We start from the raw sequence: 20,797 nt of genomic DNA, 5'->3' as shown, positions 1-20,797 counted from the left end.
CAGAGGTAGATCCGCTAGTTCCCACGTATGATTTTTAAAGATATATTAAATCTAACTATTAATTGTCTCTTTCCACTAAGGCCTTTTAGATGAGGTAATTGCATCATTATACGTTTGAGGTTCACTTCCATTATGAAAGTAATAAAATCTAGACCAAATAACTTTTTCGTTCTAGCTCGTTTACTTCATCTAAGTTCAACCTCAACTTCATTTTCTTTTTTTGTTCATCTAGATCAAGAAATCTTTTTGGATTACGTTGTTCTTCATTAGACTTATATGGAAGTACATGTTCAAAGAACGATGTATTTCTCGATTCCATTATCGCTTATGAATATCCGGAATGTTCGATTTAAACACAAGAAAACGATAAGCATTACTGTTATGTGCATATCCAATAAATATACAATCAACAGTTTTTGGTCCAACTTTTAACTTTTTAGATAATGGTATGACTACCTTAGCTAGACACCTCACATTCGTAAGTATTCATATGATGATTTTTTTCATTCCATTCCATAACTCATATGGACTCTTATCTAGCTTATTTCGTGAAACCTTATTTAAAAGATAATTAGTCGTCAAAATAGTTTCTCCCCACATTTTCTGTGGTAAACCAGAACTTAATAGAAGTGAATTCATCATTTCTTTATATTTTCCTTTCAGCTTATCATTTTGTTGAGGAGAATAAGATGATGTTGTCTCATAGATTATACAATATTGAGTACATAGCTCGGAAAAAGGTGATTCATATCCACCTTCTTTATCACTTCTTAACACATTGATCTTTTTACCAAGTTAGTTTTCAACCTCATTTTTATAAAGAGTGAATTTCTATATGGCTTCATCTTTACTTTTAAGGATATACACATAACAATATTTTGTGTTATCATCAATAAAAGTAATGAAGTATTTGTCTCCACCACTTGTTGGTGTTCCTTTTAAATCACACACATCTGTATAGATTAAATCAATGGATTTATTATTTCTTTCAACGTTTTGAAATGATGGTCTTGTTAATTTCGATTCAACACAAATTTCACACTTGTGTTTCTTATTTATTTTGAATGTAGGTGTACTCTTCAGTTTTATTAATTGGTGCATCGAATCATAATTAATATGACATAGCCTATCATGCCATAAAATGGAAAACTCCAACAAATAAATAGAAGAGTTATTCTTTTCATTCATACTTGACTTAACTATCATTACATTAAGCTTAAAAAATTCATCAGTAGCATAACCTCTACCTACAAACATTCCACATTTGAATAAAACAATTTATCCGACTCAATCACAATTCTAAAACCATGCTTACTTAAAAGAGAATCGAATATTAAAATTTTCCGGATCTCTAGAACATACAACACATTAGTCAAAGTTAGGTCTTTCCTTGAAGACAACCTTAACACCATTTTTCCTTCACCTTGTATGTTGAAAGTGACAGAATTCTCCATGAACAAATTTTCACCATTATTCACGTTTTCTAGGCGTGCAAATACCTCTTGGTTGGAGCTAACATGTCTTATAACTCCCGTGTCAACCCACCATTCTCGTGGATTAGTCCCCACCAAGTTAACCTCAGATATCACCGTACATAGATTCATGTACGACAATCCTTGAGTTAAGTTGGCCTCTCGAACTCTCCTCGGCTTTTTGCAATCAAAAAATCTATGGCCCATGCCATTATAATTGAAGCATTTTCTCATAAACTTCTTAGAAATTACGCCTTTAGGATTAAAGTTCCGATTTTGACAAAAAAAAGTGTTTCATTTTGTCTTTACCATGTTCCACCACATTTATTTTATCCACATGTTGACTAAAATATTTCGTTGAGACATTTTTATTTTCATTTTCAATGCATAAACGAATAACCAATTCTTCTACCTTTATCTCCTTTTGTTTGTGCTTAAGGTAGTTCTTGAAATTGTTCCAAAACGATGAAAACTTCTCAATAATAGCTGTCACTTGGAAAGTTTCTCCCAAATTCACGCCCTCATGAATTTCATGCAAAATAATTTAGATCTCTTGAACTTGTTCAATGATCGGTCTTGAATCTACCATTTTGTAGTCCAAAAATTGACCGATCATAACCTTTTTGCATCCGCGTCTTAGGTTTTTTATTTACATTCAAGAGATTTCTATAGTTCTTTGGTTGTATTATTTTCATTGTACATATTGTACAATGAATTTGAAAATTCAATACGTAATTTCTACATAAGAAAATTAAATGGTGTCAAGCATCAATGGTCGAAGTCGCTTGCACATTAACATTCGAATGCACATTTACATTCGATGATGAAGCCACATTTGGCTCATCAATCTTAGGAGTGGAAGGATCCTCCATGAGGAATCGTGCGAGAATCAAGGTCGTGAGGTAGAAGAATATTTTATGCTTCCATCTCTTAAAGTTTGAGCCATCAAACATTATTGGTTTATCCAAATTGTTAGCGAGAACCGACATCCTCATGTTGGAAGTAGGTGTTTTGGTAGTCATTTTTGAAATAAAACTAGAAACGTGTAAGAATTCGAGATAAGTAATATTATGATTGTTTTAAGATTTTTGGTAATCTTATCTAGTAATAATTACACTTAAATATTATATGAATACAACGTAATGATATTAGAAGAAATATAATAGATTATTTAATAAAATGAAGACAAATATTATCGTTTGCTCCGAGGTTTGTGAAATCACAGTTTCCTTAAAAAAGTTTCACCATCTCCTGTTTATGCTGAAGAGTTTCGTCGGTGGCTACTTCTCAAGGTAAAATGGAACCTGCAATGGTTTAGCACAGAAAACCACTAAAACAACGAACTAGACAAATTACCTGAATCACAATCACCGAGTTTCGAGAGAACTAGTCAAGTCAAGAATTTGAAAACGCTCACAAAGAACACTCACAAATAACAGGAAAGACTTTTGGAAGTTTAGAGTAAGAAATGATAAGATGGTTTATAGAAAATAATTAGAGTGAAGGGGTATATATATATAGCTAGAAATTAAGCCCTAAAATCATTCATCCATTTTTTAATCCAACGACCACTAATACATCCATCCAATGGTTATCCTAGCTTGCCTTTTCATTATTCTTGTAAGTTATACCCATCAACAAGTATTTTGTATATAGAATAGCAATTAACAACATTTGTTAATTGTCTCAATCAAGGCATTACCGTTAATTATAGCAATTAACAAATTCATTTTCATTTGAATTAAATTTTATCTTAATACACATTTAATTTGGTGTGAATTTTATTAGGATTAAATATCACCTTAATTCACATTTGAGTTTGGTGTTTCATTTGGATTAAATTTCACCATCAATTCATATTTAAATTTGGTGTAAATTTCATTTGAATTAAATTTCGTCATAAATTTACATTTGATTTTTGATGTGAATTTCATTTATCAAAATACCATTTTCATTTAATTAGTGGAATTAGTTTAACTAGGAAGATCCCCGTGCGATGCACACAGATAAAAATATATTGTTACAACGTCCCGCGTTCATCAAATTTGGTGTTGAATTTAAAATATAAAGTGTTATTAGCCTAGCTGATTAAAGAATTGTATTTATTTTGTTAGGTTGCGAGTTCGAAACATAACTATAACATTTTTAATTTTATTTTTAACCATTTTAAGTTTATGACGGGTCAACCCAAATATTCATTTACTCTCACATATATATCCAAATTAACCACAGCACTCGACCCTGCAATCCGGACACTTTCAAAATTAAGCATCATTATATATATATATATATATATATATATATATATATATATATATATATTAGTTAGTTAAAAATGTCCTGCGTTCATCAAATTTGGTGTTAAATTTAAAATATAAAGTGTTATTAGCCTAGTTGGTTAAAAAATTGTACTTGTTTTGTTAGGTTGCGAGTTCGAAACACATACCTATAGAATTTTTAATTTAATTTTTAACCGTTTTAAGTTTATGGGCGGGTCAACCTAGAATCCGACCCAAGTATACATTTACTCTCACATATATATCCAAATTAACTACAACTCTCGACCCTATAATCCGGACATTTTCAAAATTAAGCACCATTATATATATAGATTAGTTAGTTAAAAATGTCTCGTTTTCATCAAATTTGGTGTTGAATTTAAAACATAAAGTGTTATTAGCTTAGTTGGTTAAAGAGTTCTAAATGTTTTTGTTAGGTTGCAAGTTCGAAACATATCTATAACATTTTTATTTTTAATCGTGTTAAGTTTATGAGCGGGTCAACTCAGAATCTTACCCAAGTATCCATTTACTCTCACAAATATATCCAAATTAACCACAGCTCTCGACCCGACAATCCGGACACTTTCAAAATTAAGCATCATTATATATATAGATTATCTAAGAAACCAAACCATACTCAACATTGGTCCAATGGTTCCTATGAATGAGGTAAAATTGGTAGAAGGACCAAATGAAAAAATTTTAAAAAAAAATTAACATTAATGAATTTTTCTACAAATGAAAGAAAGATTTAATATGGAAAAAATGATTCATTCATGATCATGCTTCCACAACGAAATTATATTGTTCTTCACATTTGGAGTTTTAAATGTTTCTCTTCTATTTGATTCAAGCTAATTTGATGTTGAACATTTTAGTTTTTTTTTATCTGAAATATTTATCTCAAACAACTTGATTCATAAATTAAAATATTAAAATACATTTATTTTATTTTAGTAAAATTTAAAATTTAAATAATAATATTATAATAATTTAACTAATTAAAAATTCAAATTATATATATTTTTAATTCATTAAGATAATTCAATTCAATATGGTGTTCATAAGAAAACAAATGTCACCGGTTATATTTTAACTTAAAACGCAAGTGAAAGAAGGTAACGAAAGTGAGTGAGTTGGATAAATAACAACCGATTGTGACAGATTTTCCTACTTTGACAGGGGATGAGACTTGGTGATAATTCTTTACCCCGCTTTGATCAATGCCCAAAATCCTCTAATTCATAAAATTACAATAATAATATATATAAAATATCATGATTTTCTCTAATCACTCTATCTACCTATCAAACTAGTTTTGAACTAAAAAATTTACACAAATAGTTAAAGACTTTTTCATCTCTATAATCTTCTTTTCTATGTTCAAAAATTAAAAGTCAAGAAAAAAAATTCTCAGCTCTTCAAATAGCATTAATTTTTTTTTGTTGATGCACCGCGAGGAATCCCTTTCCCCAATCGGGTCGAAAATGGTATATAATAAAAATCTCCATTAGAATCGGGACAAGATGATAGAGGTTCGGGGATAAGGCGAGGACATGATACCACTTCCTAATTGACCCGAATTGTCTCATTGTCATCTTAATTAACGGTGGAGTCATTCTATCTTCCTAACTTCAAAATTTCTTTCTTTTTAAAAAAAATCAAAATCAAAACTTAATATAAACTCAAATAACCAAATATGTATTAAGACAAACTCATAGATCTCTTTATATGTTTTATGCTTTGTACTACATTTCTTTAATAATAATAATAATAAATAATGAATTAAAATGAAAGAAGTGAAAATGACAATAATGTGAGAAAGAGAGTAAGTAGTTGTTAGGTGATAGCATTAATAACGGTCACCGACCCGCCATTAAAATCATCTTATTAGATTTATCATTTATTTTCTAACGTTTCCCAATAATATATTTTACTTATAAAATAAATCCATCTATCTCTTTGCTTTCAATCTTCAATCAATAATCAATCCTCTCTTTAATTATACGTGCATGCACCAAAATATCTTATATATATAGATTTTGATCATCATTCATCATTCATCTGCAGAAGCAATTAAGCGATAGATGATATATAATTTATAAAATGATGAATATGTTCAGATTGGTTACAGGAATTTCTGGCCCAAGTGGGTTTGGATCATCTTCAACTTCTGAACAAGTTACAGAAGGGATTGATGCCACTTCTCTCACCGCCATTGTTACTGGTTAGTTCTCTATCTTTCTCTCTCTCTCACACACACTAATCTGATTTGGTTTAGGGTTTAGGGTTATTAAGAAAATAGATTATATATATGGATAAAATGATATTAACCATTTAAGATATTTTGGTTGAAGAAGGAAAGATGTGGTTGATGATCAAGTGTATATGAATCAAGAGTTATTTTTGAAAAGTTATTAGATTTTAATTAAGATTATTTATGAATGAAGATAATATTAAGATATTAGTTTTAACTAATTATTAATTTTTTTTTTAATTTTTATGTTACACTATAATCTTTACTGGTTTATACATGTGTGTGCTTTTTTTTCTTTTTAATATTTTTATGTGTTTAATATGTTTTTGATAGTTAAATGTCACATTTTAATGTTACATACATTATTCATTTGAAGATCATGGTAAAACTAGATGTTATAACTATTAAAATAAAAAAAAATGAAAGAATTAAACCAATATAATATAAATTAGAGTCGTTTAAGTATAAAAATAAAATAATAATATAAATTAGAGTCATTTGAGTATAAAGACAAAATAATAAAAAACACGAACACGAAAGATAACGAAATTAACTATTTTGAAACAACTCTACGTATATAAGCAAATTAATATTTTTCAACTAACAAAATTTTTTTTTACAAAATAATAGATCTCGGTCTTCACTTTTTAGAAAAATAAAAACTACAACAAAATTGTCATGAATTAAATTATTTTATACTATTAAAAAAAATAAAAATGAATTAAACAAACTTCAATAAAAGTATATAATCCAACAATCACCCTATAGAAAAATTATCAGATGGTAGAATTATAGCTTCAAAAATGAAAAGATTTCATTTTTGGTGTTGGAATTCTTTCAATCTAAATGTTTTTTTTAGTTTTTATTGAGATGTTTGGAAATTTATTTGGGTAACCTAAATGGAATAGACTAGAACTTATCTTAGTTTGAATTTGACATTATAGAATCTAGTAAAAATAATAAAAAAATATAGTATTTGAATGAATTATAATTTCCTTTTTAATATAAAAAAGCTAGAATGACACTTCCATTCTATCTTAAAGCCTATTATATATATATCACTTTTTATTTAATTATCAAACATATTATTAATCAAAAATTTGTTAAAATATTAAATGATTATTTTCTAATATTGAGTTGATTTGATTTTTCATATAATCTCTAAATATCATACATCAAATCAAACAAATAGTATGAATTTGATTTTCTTGAAAACATGCCATGTGCTCTTCTTTATTTTCTTTGTTAGGTGAAAGAGACATGATATGTGTTTCTCAAAAATAATGACAATTTGTTTAGCTATCTTAAGCACTGTTTCTAGGGGTTTATTTGAGGAGTTTTTTTAGGTTTTACTTGATTTTGGGTTTTTAGGAAAAAAAATTGTTTGATAAAAACTAGAAAAAAATTGGTTTTTAAAATTAGAAAATTAATTTATTCTTTAATTCTAGAGGATATGGTGTAAGTGAGAGAATAATGATTTAAAGAGAGGATAAAATTAAAAGGTAATTTTGGTATTTATATGATAAAATTATTTGATTTGATGATTAATAAAATGTTTGAGTTTTGAGATAAAAACTAAATTTTTATTAAAAACTCTTTCATCAAACAAAAGGCCTAGGACTTGTTTGATGCTGACTTATAAGGCCTGGTTTGATATTGAACATAATAAAATAAAATTTCCACATAATAAGTTGTGATAAGTGTGAGTTCAATCTCATTTGTTTATATAAACGAAATGCATAATCAAATCAAATCGTTAATATTAATTTAAAAAATTTAAATCATCTATTTCAATTTAAAATTTTTAAATAATCTATTTCAATTTATTTAATTGATTAATTATTGAGTTATAAAATAATATAATAATAGCTGTATATAATAAATTGGTGTAAGGTAAGTAAGACTTTTCCATCTTAAAAATATTTATTATTTATAATTTTTAAATATTTATTGTTGTTTAATGATTATAAAATTCAACTATTTAGAGGTAGTTTTGATATTTTAAATTCTTTTTAAATTTTGTAAAAATATTTCTTTATCATATTATTATCCTTTTAACTATTAAATTATTTAAAAATTTATCAAAGAAAATATCAAATTATCTTCATTTTATTTTTATTAAATTTAAATTTTAAATAAAAAATACATTTTAATAAAAATAAATTTAAATAACACATTTTTTTTGTTAAAAAAGAAATAACAAAATCCTAACAAATCATTAATTAGGTAAACAACATATGAATTATTTCAAAATTTTATTTGCTATAAATTTTAAAAAAGAGATTTAAAAAAAATAATTAACTTTTCAAACAAACAAAAGTTAAATCAAAAAAGACTAAACTTATAAAATCATATGATTTGAGTCATCTGACAAATCTTACTATTTCCAAAAATAGAATTATCGGTTTTGGTAATAAATGATCATCTATCAGTCTTCTTGTGTCAGATTTTAAATTCATTTAAAAAATTCAATATCTTACATCGATATTTGTGTTTGTTTTTATTTAGAATTATTTTTCAAATAATTTATTATTCAATTATTATTTTCATTACTATTTAACATAAACTTTAATTTATTTATTTTTAAACATAAATAGAAAATCAGCAATAATAAAACTGTATTATTTCAATTTGATTTGTGACAGCTTATAAAAAATTGCAATTGAAACTAATCAATTACTTAATATAGGAGGTTCAAGTGGGATTGGGCTAGAGACAGCAAGAGTTTTGGCTTTAAGAAATGCTCATGTCATAATCGCAGCAAGAAACATCGAAGCAGCAAAACAAGCCAAAGAGAGTATCCTTAAAGACAACGAATCTGCTCGTGTCGATATCCTAACACTCGACCTTTGTTCCATCAATTCCATAAAAAACTTCGCTAAAGAATTCATTGCTCTAAACCTTCCCCTTAACATCTTGATGTAAGTAAATAATCTACTCTAATTCTTAATAAGGACTAATGAATTATGAGTCTAAAAGATGGTCATTTTTCAGAAACAATGCTGGAATCATGTTCTGCCCATTCGAGCTTACAGTAGATGGAATTGAGCTTCAATTTGCAACAAACCATTTGGGTCATTTTCTATTGACGAATTTGCTCCTAGACAAAATGAAGGAAACCGCTAAGAACAGTGGTATTCAGGGAAGGATTGTAAATTTATCATCTGTTGCTCACATTCATACTTACTGGGGAGGGATATTGTTTGATCATATTAATGATCCTAACAGGTAAGGTACCTACTATTTAAGTGCTGAAGAACATATATTAACATACTTGATGAAATTTACAGGTATTCTGATAAGAAGGCATATGGTCAATCAAAACTAGCCAACATATTGCATGCCAATGAGTTATCTCGTCGTCTTCAGGTAATCTATCTACCTAACTTAATGAAATTCTATTCGATTCTGATCAAACATATATAATTATCAGGAAGAAGGAGCCAACATTACAGTCAATTCACTACATCCTGGCTTAATCATGACAAACCTAATGCAGCATACATACTTTTTGATGAGTAAGTCCTCACCTCACCTCACCCCACCTTATTATTATCCTTCTCCCTTTTCTTAATGGTTCTAAACTGCAGGATTTTTGAAGTTTTTCTCCTATCACCTATGGAAGACTGTGCCACAGGTAAGAAAATCATTTCAGATGATCCTGTTTACATTCTTTTAGAAAAAACCCTATATGAAACAAGCTATTAATTTCAGGGGGCAGCCACAACCTGCTATTTGGCGCTACACCCACAACTGGAGGGGGTGACAGGAAGGTATTATTCGGATTGCAATGAAAGCACAAGCAGTAGTTATGGAACAGACGAAGTATTAGCAAAGAAACTATGGGATTTCAGCAACCAGTTGGTTAATTCAAAGGACAAAGCTTGATATATATGATATGGGATGGATGCCTAATTTCTATTTATGTTTGGATTCAGTCAATTTCTTAATTAATATGTGCTACATTTGTTCTTTATGAAGTGAAATGATCAAGTCATCAACTGCTCATATCTTATTGCACAGATCAAGAATACATGATTTTAATTACCAGTCAAAGCGTATATATACAATCAAAAAACTGAATTAAGATATTTCAATTGCTCAAGATATTGTCAAACATAATAATAATAATAAGATTAAATATGAATCGATTTTGAAACCCTAACCGTGATTAACTGATTGATCATCAATGAAATTCATCGGCTACTTCCCACAATCCAAGCGCTCGGACTGCAAAAGCGGAGGCGGCAACCATTGTTGCGGCGAATATCGGCGGAACAACCACGTCTACTTTCGTGCGCTGCAACATGTGAGGCGGAATGCATAGGATTTCGCCAGGAAGGTCGATTGGAACACGTACTGAACCGGACGGTCCGAATCCAGATCCACAGAGAGTTGAGAAGGAGGAATTCGGATTGATCGCCCATAGGAAAGCCATTTCAGGCGCGAATGAGGCGGCGGAAACCGTAGCTATAAGGATTGAAGTCCAGATGGCGGCGTAGGTGAGAATCGGCCTCTGGTCAATGAATCGATCCAAGGTGGAAGTGAAGAAAGAGAATCTTAATCTCATGTTGATTAAGATGAGGAGGATTAGAGTCCATATTGAAGGGAATATGATTGAAGATTTAGGGTTTGATATTATGGTGGTAGAGATGAACCTAATCTCAACTGCTGCGGAGAAGAAGACGGACCACGATGCTGAAAGTTAGAGAGAGAGAGGGTGAACTACTCTTTAACTAACCCCGCCATTTTTGTCAAATTTGTCATCATCTCTTATATTTTAATTATTTTAATTAGAATAATCAATTATATTTAAAAGTCAAAATTTTGAAATAAAATATATCTTATTTATTTAACCAGTCAGATAAATTGTTGACAAAGTTTGAACTCAACCATTAAATTTAAAAAAAATAAATAAATTATCCTATTTTATAGGGAAATTTGATGAAAGGGTCATTATAAGGGGGTTTAAATCTAAAAAAAATTCCCGGATAAACTTTGCAAAAAGGGCATTTTCGTCCTGCGTTTTACCGCTCATTTACAAGAAATACCACTCTCTCACTTTTTATCTAAATCGAGTTTTTGAACTCACGCGATTTAGATGAAATTCATCGTATATATATTTTATTTGCCCCCCTCATTTAAAAAAAAATCTTTCCTTTCACTCGACTCTCTCTTGACTCTCTCACTTTTCTATTCACGACTCTCCAACTTCCAACTTCGTATTTACAACTCTCATCATCATCCAACTTCATTCAACATCATCGATCAACTCTCATCATCATTCGTCTCTTCGATCATATATTTAGGTGAGTTTAGGGTTTAAAGTTTATGTTTAATCTATAATGTTCTCATTATTCTATCGGTTTATATTGATGGATATTGATGTATAATCCTTATCTTTTAGGGTTTATGTAGCTTTTAGGGTTCATGTGTGTATATGATGTTGCTTATCCAATGTTCTTTCACTCACTAGTATTATATTAGTGTTCTTATTATGTATGCATGCATGGTTTAGGGTTTTTAATAACCGCAAATTGCTATTTCACGAGCATTATACCTATATGTTGCTTTCCTCGTATATTCTTTGATGTTGCTTACTTGAGTTGTTATGTTTTATAGTTTAGGTAATTATATAATGTTCTGGAGTTGCTTACTCGAATGTTGTTCCTTTTTTTTTGTACATGGAGTCCATAATTCCTGAGTTTGCTAGTAGGGTCTAATGAAAAACCAATATCTTAAACATTGCCACCAAATTTGTTGCAATGGATATAATGGAAAGGGTAGAGCAAATTCAATTCCAATTCTTATTCAAATGATCCACGTTACTACGATTCTTAGGAACGATAATACATACAATGCTCCTCAGGAAGAGTAACTCAAATTCTATGAAGATGAAGTTCCTCGTGAATGGAGAGGAGTTGTGCTTCAGGATGAAGGAGTTTGCATTGGTCATAGGCCTGAATTTCGGGAAATTCCCTACGGTGGAAACTATTTTCAATCAAGTTGAAGAATGTCCACCTTTGGTTGAATGAAAAAGACAATGTATGAAAGTTGAATGAAAAAAACAATAATGGGCTTGTGGTGGAGGATGATGTGCTGGTGAATGAGGATATTGAGGTATGTCTAATTCGAGCATTTGATGCATTTCGAGCATTTGGTCTATTTCGAGCATTTGATGTAATCTCAATCATTTTGTCTTTTTTTAAGGATGGGCTTGTGGAGGAGAAGAAGAATGAGGATGTGGTGGAGGATGATGTGTTGGTGAATGAGAATATTGAGGTATGTATAATTCGAGCATTTGATGTATTTCGAGCATTTGGTCTATTTCGAGAATTTGATGTAATTTCAATCATTTTATCTTTTTTTAAGGATGGACTTATGGAGGAGAAGAAGAATGAGGATGTAGTGGAGGATGATGTGCTGGTGAATGAGAATATTGAGGTATGTCTAATTCGAGCATTTAATAATGTATTTCGACCATTTGGTCTATTTCGAACATTTGATGTAATCTCAATAATTTTGTCTTTTTTTAGCATGGGCTTGTGGAGGAGAAGAATGAAAAAGACAATGTGGTCAATGAGAAGAAGGATGATGTGTTTGTACAGAATTTAGAGAAGAAGGAAGACATGCAGAATGTGCAAAAGGTGGAGGAAGATTTGTTTGTGGAGAAGATTGAGAAGAAGGAAGACAATGTGATGTAGAAGAAGGAAGACAAGGTGCATAATAAGAAGGTGGTGCAGAAGAAGAAGGTGGGGGGTGATGTGTTTATGGACAAGAAGGAAGACAAGGTGGTGCAGAAGAAGGTGGTGCAGAAGAAGAAGAAGTTGGCATAGAAGAAGTTGGTGCAGAAGAAGGTGGAGGATGATGTGTTTGTATAGAATTTAGAGAAGAAGGAAGACATGCAGAATGTGTAAAATGTGGAGGATGATGTGTTTGTGGAAAAGAAGGAAGACAAAGTGCAGAATAAGGACAAGCAGAAGGTGGAGGAGGATGTGGTGGTATTGGACGATGCAGCCCATGTCCAATTTAAGAGAAAGAGCTTGAGGTCGAAAGTATTACTTAGTCCTTACACCGATCCTGGTCGAATAAAAATGAGGGTCAAAGATCCAATCATTGTCGATTCTATGGAAAAATTTGATCTGAAACTGCAGAAAGAGTTGATGACAGAGTTACGGAAAAAAGTAAATGTAAACAGGTGGAGCTTTGTATTGGCACTGTAGGCTTTAAATTCTTCAATACAATGCTGAGGACAACTAGGTGGCTAACTGATGTGAAGATCAATGTCGGATGTGCTCTGCTAAGAAAAAGAGCAATCACCTACCCTAAGACGTACACGAAGGATTTCACCATCACAGATTGTCATCTTGCCCCTTTATTTACATCACACTATAAACAATTTGTTGTTGATTCTGCTGATGTTAATAAGCCAGGAGGCCATGATTTTGATGTATCATTTTATGAGTACTATTGGGGTAAGGAAGAAAGACATATGCTCACGTTGAGCATTGTTGATGACATTTACTTCCCCCTCAACCTTGGCTTGAAGCATTGGGTACTATGTGTTTTGCGAATGAAAGAATGGAGAATTGACATATATGATTACGATCAGTCTATTTTCAATGATGACAATTTTGCAGAATTCATGATACCCATGTGTAAAATGTTGCCACTCTTTCTTCATAAAACAATGTCTCTAGTTCAAATTTCCAGGTATCCTAACATGACAATGAAGACTTTAACATTTGTAGAATCTCACATCCAAAAGTACCAAAAGCAATAATAAGTGGGGACTGTGGCATTTTTGTATTAATGTATATAGAGTACCTGACTGCTAAACTTGGTCTAGAAAATTGCATATCAGATAAGATGAAATTTTATAGAGAAAAGTGGGTAGTCAGGTTGTTCCACCAAATTTTAGAGCCATGAAGTGTTATTCTTGTAATATTTTAGAGTTATGTGATGATAGTTGTAATATGTTGAAACAAATCACATTATTGTTGTAATACTGAATATTATGGTTTATCATCATTAATTATGTAATACTGAATATTATGGTCTAATTCGAGCATTTGAGTCTAATTCGAGCATTTGGGTCTAATTCGAGCATTGGGTCTAATTCGAGCATTTGATGTATTTCGAGCATTTGGTCTAATCTCAATCCTTTTGTTTAGACTTTTGTTAACAATACTGAATATTATAGGTATAATTCGAACATTTGTTCTAATACCCTACAGCTACAATTCGAGCATTTGGTCCAATATGCGTGATTCATTGTTTGCTCAACCTGCTGAAATAAATAACAATGTTTCATACAATACAATTATTCATACAATATAACATTATCTTTGTTGAATTAACTTAGAACATTATTTTGGTTGAAGTAAACTTAGAACATTTTGTTGAAAATAGAATTATTCAACATGCTGCTGAGATGATGGCTGTTGATGCTAAGATGATGATGGTTGTTGTTGAGATAATGGTTGATGCTACTGCTGAGATGATACTCTTGCAGTAGATGGTGCAGACATCACTGATTTTCATGTTGCCCTGTTATGACTTTGACCACCAAATGAGCTGCATCGTCTTCGGACCTTACGAGTCTCACCTTGGGATGACATACGATTTGTTGTTGGCTGTCCTTTCTTCACCTTAACAGGTGGTTTTAGGCAGACGTGTTGTTTGATAATTTCCAGAATATCCCATTCTTCTTCATCACCAACAGGATAACATGTCTCCGAATATGCATTCAACCATATTTCAGTTGAGTAATACCTGAAAAAGATAACGATTAAACATGTGAACAATTGGTTAGATAGATAGATTAAAAATAACTAATTGTACCTTGAGCAGAAGTCATAGAGATTCAATTTTCGTATACGGGCAACAGTCAGGGCATGAGTTCAAGGAAGACTAAATACATCAAATACTCTACAACTATAAGTCATTTCGTGTAAGTTAACTTTAAAATGAGATTCATCGTCATGCACATAAATATCGAATCGGTTTAGTGAATTGACGTTATATAGTATGGTCTTCTCAGCTTGCTCACGTAATAACTTTTCATAATATTGAGATAAACGTTCTTTGTGATTATCCGCTTTTTCTCTTCTATTATGATGCCATTGTTGTATTGTGAATCTTAAATAGTCAACTAAGGTTGATATGAGATATTTTCTAGCTTCCCTACTCTGACTATTAAATCTCTCAGTGTAATTATTTGTCATTTGATTGTATCATTTACCGGGTAAAAATGCACGAGTCCTTCTCTCCATCCCAATATCTTCCAAATAGATAGTTATATGAGGGTCATTAATCCTAATCTTGTCAAAAAAATGATTAAACATTGGGACGGTGTATGCACGAGAAGCCAATTCAAATTGTGCATGACAATAATCATTTTTAAATTTGGTCATTATATTCATTTTGATGTGGTATGTGCATGCACCGTGATATGCTTCTGGAAAAACTGAGCACAATGCATTAACAATATTTGGGTGTCTATCGGATACGAAGACGAGATCCTGAACTGATCCAATTGCCACTCTTAGTTGTTGCATTAAATATGTCCAAGAGTTATTATTCTCTAAATCAACGACGTCAAAAGTAATATGATATAGTTGCTCATTTACATCCAATGTTATAGCCACCAATAGTTGACCTCTAACCTTATGCTTAAGAAAATTGACATCGATGCACAATACAGGACGTCAACTGGTTCTGAAACCCCTAATTGAGAGGCCTAAGGACATGAGCATATATCTGAAATGGCCGTGCTCATGCGTCTGGATGTCTGTTATGGCACCCAGATTATTCATCTCCAACATCTAGAGGTATGATGACAATTTACCATAAAAATCCTCTAAAGTCATCGCATCGTCATTAAAGTATTTTCCCTGGACCTCCAAGCCTTATTATAACTCATCTTTATTCCATAACTTCTATGCATGTCTTCCATTATTTTCTTAGGCATATGGTCATGGTGATGGTCAATGTACTTACTCTTCATGCATTCCCCAATAACCCATGATGATGTTTGTCTTTCATTCTCTCGCCTCATCACAATTGAACATGTATGATCTTTTACAAATTTATGAATCTCAAACATTTCCAAGGATTTTCCTTTCATAGCACGCAATCTCCACTTGCAATTCTAATCCAAATATTTCACCACCCAAATATCTTTTTCTGACTTCGTCACCTTGAATTCAAAATGATTAGCCGTCGCATATTTATGTAACCTCAATTAAAGTTCTTTTTTATTCTCAAACAACGAACTCTTCAATTTTGCAAGTTAATGACTCAGGTATCGGATTTTCAATGTTTGGTATGTTACTAGCAACTCAATCACTACAGCTTGGTTGGAGCCCAATCCTAGAAACCCAAGCACTGCTTGGATTCGTACAAGCAACCCAAGCACTGCTTGGTTGGGTAATAGGAACCCAAGAAACACTACCAGGTTGGATAATAGGAACCCAATCATCATCCCCTCATTTAGACACAAACATTGTTCATCTTCAATGTCATTTTGAGTTTCAAAGATTAGCTCTCACTGCTTCGGGAATATGTCAGGATCATCAATTTCTGGAACCACTACACTTTCTTGAGTTGGGTTTATTAGATTTCTAGGTAATGAATTCTCTACTAAATATACACACAATGGAGTGCGGTTTGTGGACTGAAACTGATTCATGTAAAAAAAACTCCACATCCACATCGTTTTTTATATTAGTTATATAAGAAAATTTGACATTCATGCCCGGAGTATTATACTTGTCTTGAAGCAATAAATCATATCTAGATTTGTCAACATTAGTAGTAGAATAAATTAGATCAACTAATTGGACATAAGTATAATTTCGGGGAACATTCAAACCTCTATTTGACTTTGCAGCAAAATGAGAAACATCATCCGTAGTTTTCCACTCTCCATCAAAGTAAAGAATTACTTGAGCTGCAATTGAAAATAGTTCAACAACATTAAAAGAATTATGCGTATTGTAATGTTATGTTGTTGCCTCACTCGCGATTTTTACTTACTTCGCTTGTTTCTTTTTGAAGATGGCGTGAACCATAACCGAGGAGGAGTTTTTTGGTAGAGTTTCAGGAAATTCAATGCATCAACATTTCCAGAAGTTTGCTGTAATGGATATAATGGGATAGGAGCCCCCTATCCAATAGGTCCATTGAAGCAAACTTGTGGGAAATTCTTAGCACATTGTATTTCTATGAAACATACCAGCAAACTCCTTCTTAATGAGTATTTCGCGTGAGTGAGCAAAATACGCATGAGTCATATTTGTCTTTGTTCATATAACATAGTATTTATTCATATTCATTCATATTCATTCAGGAGTTATCGAATCACTAACTAAGAATACAACATAGCTATACTATACTATAACCAACCTAGTGTTCATAATCACTAAATAACATAAAATAAACATACCCATTTTGAGAACGAAGAGTAGTGGGTCTTCAAACGGAGAGGTCGTGGTTGTAGTCATCGTCGTCAGCTGCTGCTGGTCGTGGTCGTGGTCTTCAGGGGAGTAGAGTTTGAAAGTAGAGTCGGAGAGAGAGTCGAGAATCGTGAAAGGAAAGTTTTTTTTTTAAAGTAAGGCAAAATAAAATATATATACGATGAAAGACACAAAATATCACTCTCTCACTTTCATCTAAATTGCGTGAGTTCAAAAACTCGATTTAGATGGAAGTGAGAGAGTAGTACTTCACATCTTTCCATTAACTCGAAATACCACACTCTCACCTTCATCTAAATCGCGTGAGTTCAAAAACTCGATTTAGATGAAAATGAGAGAGTAATATTTTGCGTAAATGAGCGGTAAAGTGGGTGCGCGAGAGGTAATACAGACATTTCGCAGGGCGAAAAGGCTCTTTTTTGTAAAGTTTATCAGGCGGGATCCTTTTTTTGGATTTAGACTCCTGGCCATTTCATCAAATTTCCCCTATTTTATATGTCATAATTTTTATCGTATTATTTATATTTTAATATAATTATCTTATATTTTCTTCTCCCCGATTATAATATAATTTTGAGGATACATCACAAAAACAAAATATCTAAATATGAAAAATACGAATGAAATGACAACGTCTACAACATTGTTTTTTAAAAATAAAACAAAACAAGTGTGTTGTCATTTGAGAATGAAAATTGAAAAAGTTATGAAATTTTGTTGCGATAAAATTTAGAAAAATAAAAAACAAATATACAAAGTATAAGAAAAATTCATGCTTATTTTTAATACAAATTAACAATTTTATAACATTTTAAAAATATTTTATATATTTATAGTATAAATTCAAACAAATAGAAAAACCTCAAACAAAAGTAAATGGATAGAGAATAATTAAAAAAAAAATTAGTTAGATGTATACATAACATTATCTCTATCTTTTAATTTTATCATTAAACTATTATATATCTCAATATTATTAAAAAAATCGTGTGTTAAAAATAATTAAAAAATAAAAATTGTATATATATATATATATATATATATATATATTTCTTTTGTAATTTCTAAAAAAAACTAATTTTCATATTTTAATTAGTCCAAACTTAGTTTTTATTTTTAAAATTTCATATCAAATTATTTTTCAAAACTTTTTAAGATTAATACATATAAATTTGATAAATAATTTATTCGAATTCAGATAGTTGGACAAGATTGTAGCCTTGTAGGTCAAGGGCTCTTGCCAACTATAAGTTTGTTATTAGATTTGAATAATTTATTTATTCTGATAAATTTGACACCTTTCTTTATAAACATATAAAATTTGTAGTACATAACTAAATTTGAAAACTATCAATAACTTTGATAAATAGAGATAATATTTTATCTAATAAAATATCAAAATTTAACTTACAAATTAATAATATATTCAAAATCGATTTGAAAATAAATTTCCAAATCCAACTCCATACAGTCTTTCTAGATGGGTACCTAATTTTGTATAGTACTCTAAATGAAATCACAAATTGTCTAAACAATTGAAATATATTACTTCATTATAACTTAGAACCCTAACTTCTCATAACACAATCAACCCAATTGTTGGACTATACTCAAGAAGGCACACAACATTAACATAAAACCATCAAAAACATAGGAATCTGAATTATCACTACACCATGTAACGATTTTCCAACAAATCGTGATTGAGGGATAATGTAACAAAATAATCCATTTTCAAATAGACAACACATGTTTAGTACCAACCAACACATGAATAAATGAGATATCAACAAATTAATGCAGAAACAACCCCCAAATTAGTATTCAAAGAAGAAATAAGTTTGTATTTAACAAATGGAATTGATAAGGAACATGAGTACATGACAGATAAGTGTTCAAAAGTTCTAAAGATAAAAAGAACCGCAATCCTTTCAATTGGCACGACTTTGAATAACATCAAGTCCAACTTCAGTTGGATCAGTTGCTTGCAGTTCCACTTGAATTCCATCTAGCTCCCTCTTAAATCTCTCCTTCGAACTAGCATAAATCATTTTGCTTCTAACCCTAGATATATCAGGTGACCTAATATCATCGAAAACAAAACAAACATCACAAATTTCAACAAACAAATGCAAATGAAACATAATAATACATAGTTACATACCAAGCAATGAAGAATATCCTGCTTTTTTGGCAATTCTCAGAAGTCACAAAATCAAAGTCATAAACAGCATATCGACATTCATCAGCAGGAAGATTTGCAGTGAAATCTTCATAGCTTTTCGTAGGTTCCCCAACTTTCTCAACCACAACCTGCTTTTGTTTTTCCTCAATTTTGAAAACTATAAATCTATGGGTCCTCTTTTTCTTCAATTCTAGAAACCTTAACTTGCATTCATCATGCACAGCCATTCCAGATACTGCATTAGCCTGTAAATTAATCAACTTTTAGTTCAAAATCAGCCACGAAAACTGCAGATAACACACATAATGCATTTTCTGTAACATAAATCTCCATTTCTGCAGTTACCCAAGTGATCTAATAAACCTAAATGCAACAAATTCAACCAAAAAGTGTTAATTCCCATGAACTGCAATTCATCAAACAACATACAGATGATATGAAGATTCTCAACTTTTTAGCGGTTACACCCCATTAGATCTACAAAAAAAAAACACCATGGTTCTATACAGAAATTGTTCCAGTGATGAGATCCATCAAAAATCAAATAACTAGGGCACTGAATACGAAAAGAAACGACTGGAAAAGGGGTGAAATTGATTTCTATTGCCAGAAATGATATGGGTAATAAGATTCATCGAATAACAAGTCAAAATACAGTGCATAAAACATGAATAATCAATTGGAACGCTTGGAAATGGAACGAAAAAGACTAACCATTTGAGAGTAAAGTTGGATTGATGAAAAGAGAAATCAGGGGAGGGGAGGGGAGAGAAGTGAATGGAGGGCAATCTTTTATTGGGTGAAACTGTACGAAAAGGGTATTATTGCTGTTCGCCACGTAAATTTGAAGTCTTTAGCCGCCTTCCTCTATTGCTCTACAAATCTTTGAAGTGGACTGAGATTAAATAAATATTATTTTTTTTGGAATTCATATTATACAAATATTTTATATTAATAAAAAAATAAATTATTTGGGATTTCTGGTAAAAGAATTATTATTATATTTTTATATTTTAAATTTAAATTTAATAAAAGTAAAATAAATATATTTTAGTATTTTTAATTAATGAATTAAATTAAAATAATAATAATGTAATAGATTTTTTTATAACTTAAAAAAT

General features: G+C 30.8%; 4 protein-coding genes across 4 annotated transcripts; 2 read left to right on the top strand and 2 right to left on the bottom strand.

The window, feature by feature from the left end:
- The first annotated feature begins 5,722 nt into the window (after nucleotides 1–5,722).
- Nucleotides 5,723–10,019, top strand: LOC124936211 (short-chain dehydrogenase TIC 32 B, chloroplastic-like). Its single transcript, XM_047476693.1, has 7 exons — nucleotides 5,723–5,981; nucleotides 8,701–8,932; nucleotides 9,006–9,239; nucleotides 9,302–9,380; nucleotides 9,445–9,529; nucleotides 9,602–9,648; nucleotides 9,726–10,019. The coding sequence occupies exons 1-7, from the start codon at nucleotides 5,861–5,863 to the stop codon at nucleotides 9,897–9,899; spliced, it is 972 nt and encodes a 323-aa protein (XP_047332649.1). The 5' UTR covers nucleotides 5,723–5,860; the 3' UTR covers nucleotides 9,900–10,019.
- A 178-nt stretch (nucleotides 10,020–10,197) lies between these two features.
- Nucleotides 10,198–10,581, bottom strand: LOC124935338. Its single transcript, XM_047475777.1, has one exon. It carries the CDS (start codon nucleotides 10,579–10,581, stop codon nucleotides 10,198–10,200), a length of 384 nt encoding a protein of 127 aa, XP_047331733.1.
- Nucleotides 10,582–10,591: 10 nt separating this feature from the next.
- Nucleotides 10,592–12,715, top strand: LOC124935337 (ring-infected erythrocyte surface antigen-like). The gene is made up of 6 exons (XM_047475776.1): nucleotides 10,592–10,715; nucleotides 11,853–11,995; nucleotides 12,066–12,131; nucleotides 12,237–12,293; nucleotides 12,384–12,455; nucleotides 12,548–12,715. Exons 1-6 carry the CDS (start codon nucleotides 10,592–10,594, stop codon nucleotides 12,713–12,715), a joined length of 630 nt encoding a protein of 209 aa, XP_047331732.1.
- Nucleotides 12,716–19,289: 6,574 nt separating this feature from the next.
- On the bottom strand, nucleotides 19,290–20,543 carry LOC124935850 (actin-depolymerizing factor 1). Its single transcript, XM_047476283.1, has 3 exons — nucleotides 20,391–20,543; nucleotides 19,656–19,921; nucleotides 19,290–19,573 (listed from the first exon to the last, which is right to left on the bottom strand). The coding sequence occupies exons 1-3, from the start codon at nucleotides 20,391–20,393 to the stop codon at nucleotides 19,423–19,425; spliced, it is 420 nt and encodes a 139-aa protein (XP_047332239.1). The 5' UTR covers nucleotides 20,394–20,543; the 3' UTR covers nucleotides 19,290–19,422.
- Between the last annotated feature and the right edge of the window lie 254 nt (nucleotides 20,544–20,797).

The sequence above is a fragment of the Impatiens glandulifera genome, chromosome 4, assembly GCF_907164915.1.
Source record: "Impatiens glandulifera chromosome 4, dImpGla2.1, whole genome shotgun sequence".
In the NCBI taxonomy this organism is placed as follows: domain Eukaryota; kingdom Viridiplantae; phylum Streptophyta; class Magnoliopsida; order Ericales; family Balsaminaceae; genus Impatiens; species Impatiens glandulifera.
Note: the sequence above shows the minus strand (reverse complement) of the source record. Positions and strands in the feature narration are given on the sequence as shown.

What these genes read in the sequence shown, in the direction of transcription:
- LOC124936211 (XM_047476693.1), top strand. Translation starts at nt 5,861, where the DNA reads ATGATGAATATGTTCAGATTGGTTACAGGAATTTCTGGCCCAAGTGGG. An exon ending in CTTCCCCTTAACATCTTGAT is followed by an intron (nt 8,933 to 9,005) that starts GTAAGTAAATAA and finishes GTCATTTTTCAG; the next exon opens with AAACAATGCTGGAATCATGT. An exon ending in AGTTATCTCGTCGTCTTCAG is followed by an intron (nt 9,381 to 9,444) that starts GTAATCTATCTA and finishes TATAATTATCAG; the next exon opens with GAAGAAGGAGCCAACATTAC.
- LOC124935337 (XM_047475776.1), top strand. Translation starts at nt 10,592, where the DNA reads ATGAGGAGGATTAGAGTCCATATTGAAGGGAATATGATTGAAGATTTA. An exon ending in ATTTCGGGAAATTCCCTACG is followed by an intron (nt 11,996 to 12,065) that starts GTGGAAACTATT and finishes AATGTATGAAAG; the next exon opens with TTGAATGAAAAAAACAATAA. An exon ending in TGGTGAATGAGAATATTGAG is followed by an intron (nt 12,294 to 12,383) that starts GTATGTATAATT and finishes TCTTTTTTTAAG; the next exon opens with GATGGACTTATGGAGGAGAA.
- LOC124935338 (XM_047475777.1), bottom strand. Translation starts at nt 10,581, where the DNA reads ATGAGATTAAGATTCTCTTTCTTCACTTCCACCTTGGATCGATTCATT.
- LOC124935850 (XM_047476283.1), bottom strand. An exon ending in AGGATATTCTTCATTGCTTG is followed by an intron (nt 19,574 to 19,655) that starts GTATGTAACTAT and finishes CGATGATATTAG; the next exon opens with GTCACCTGATATATCTAGGG.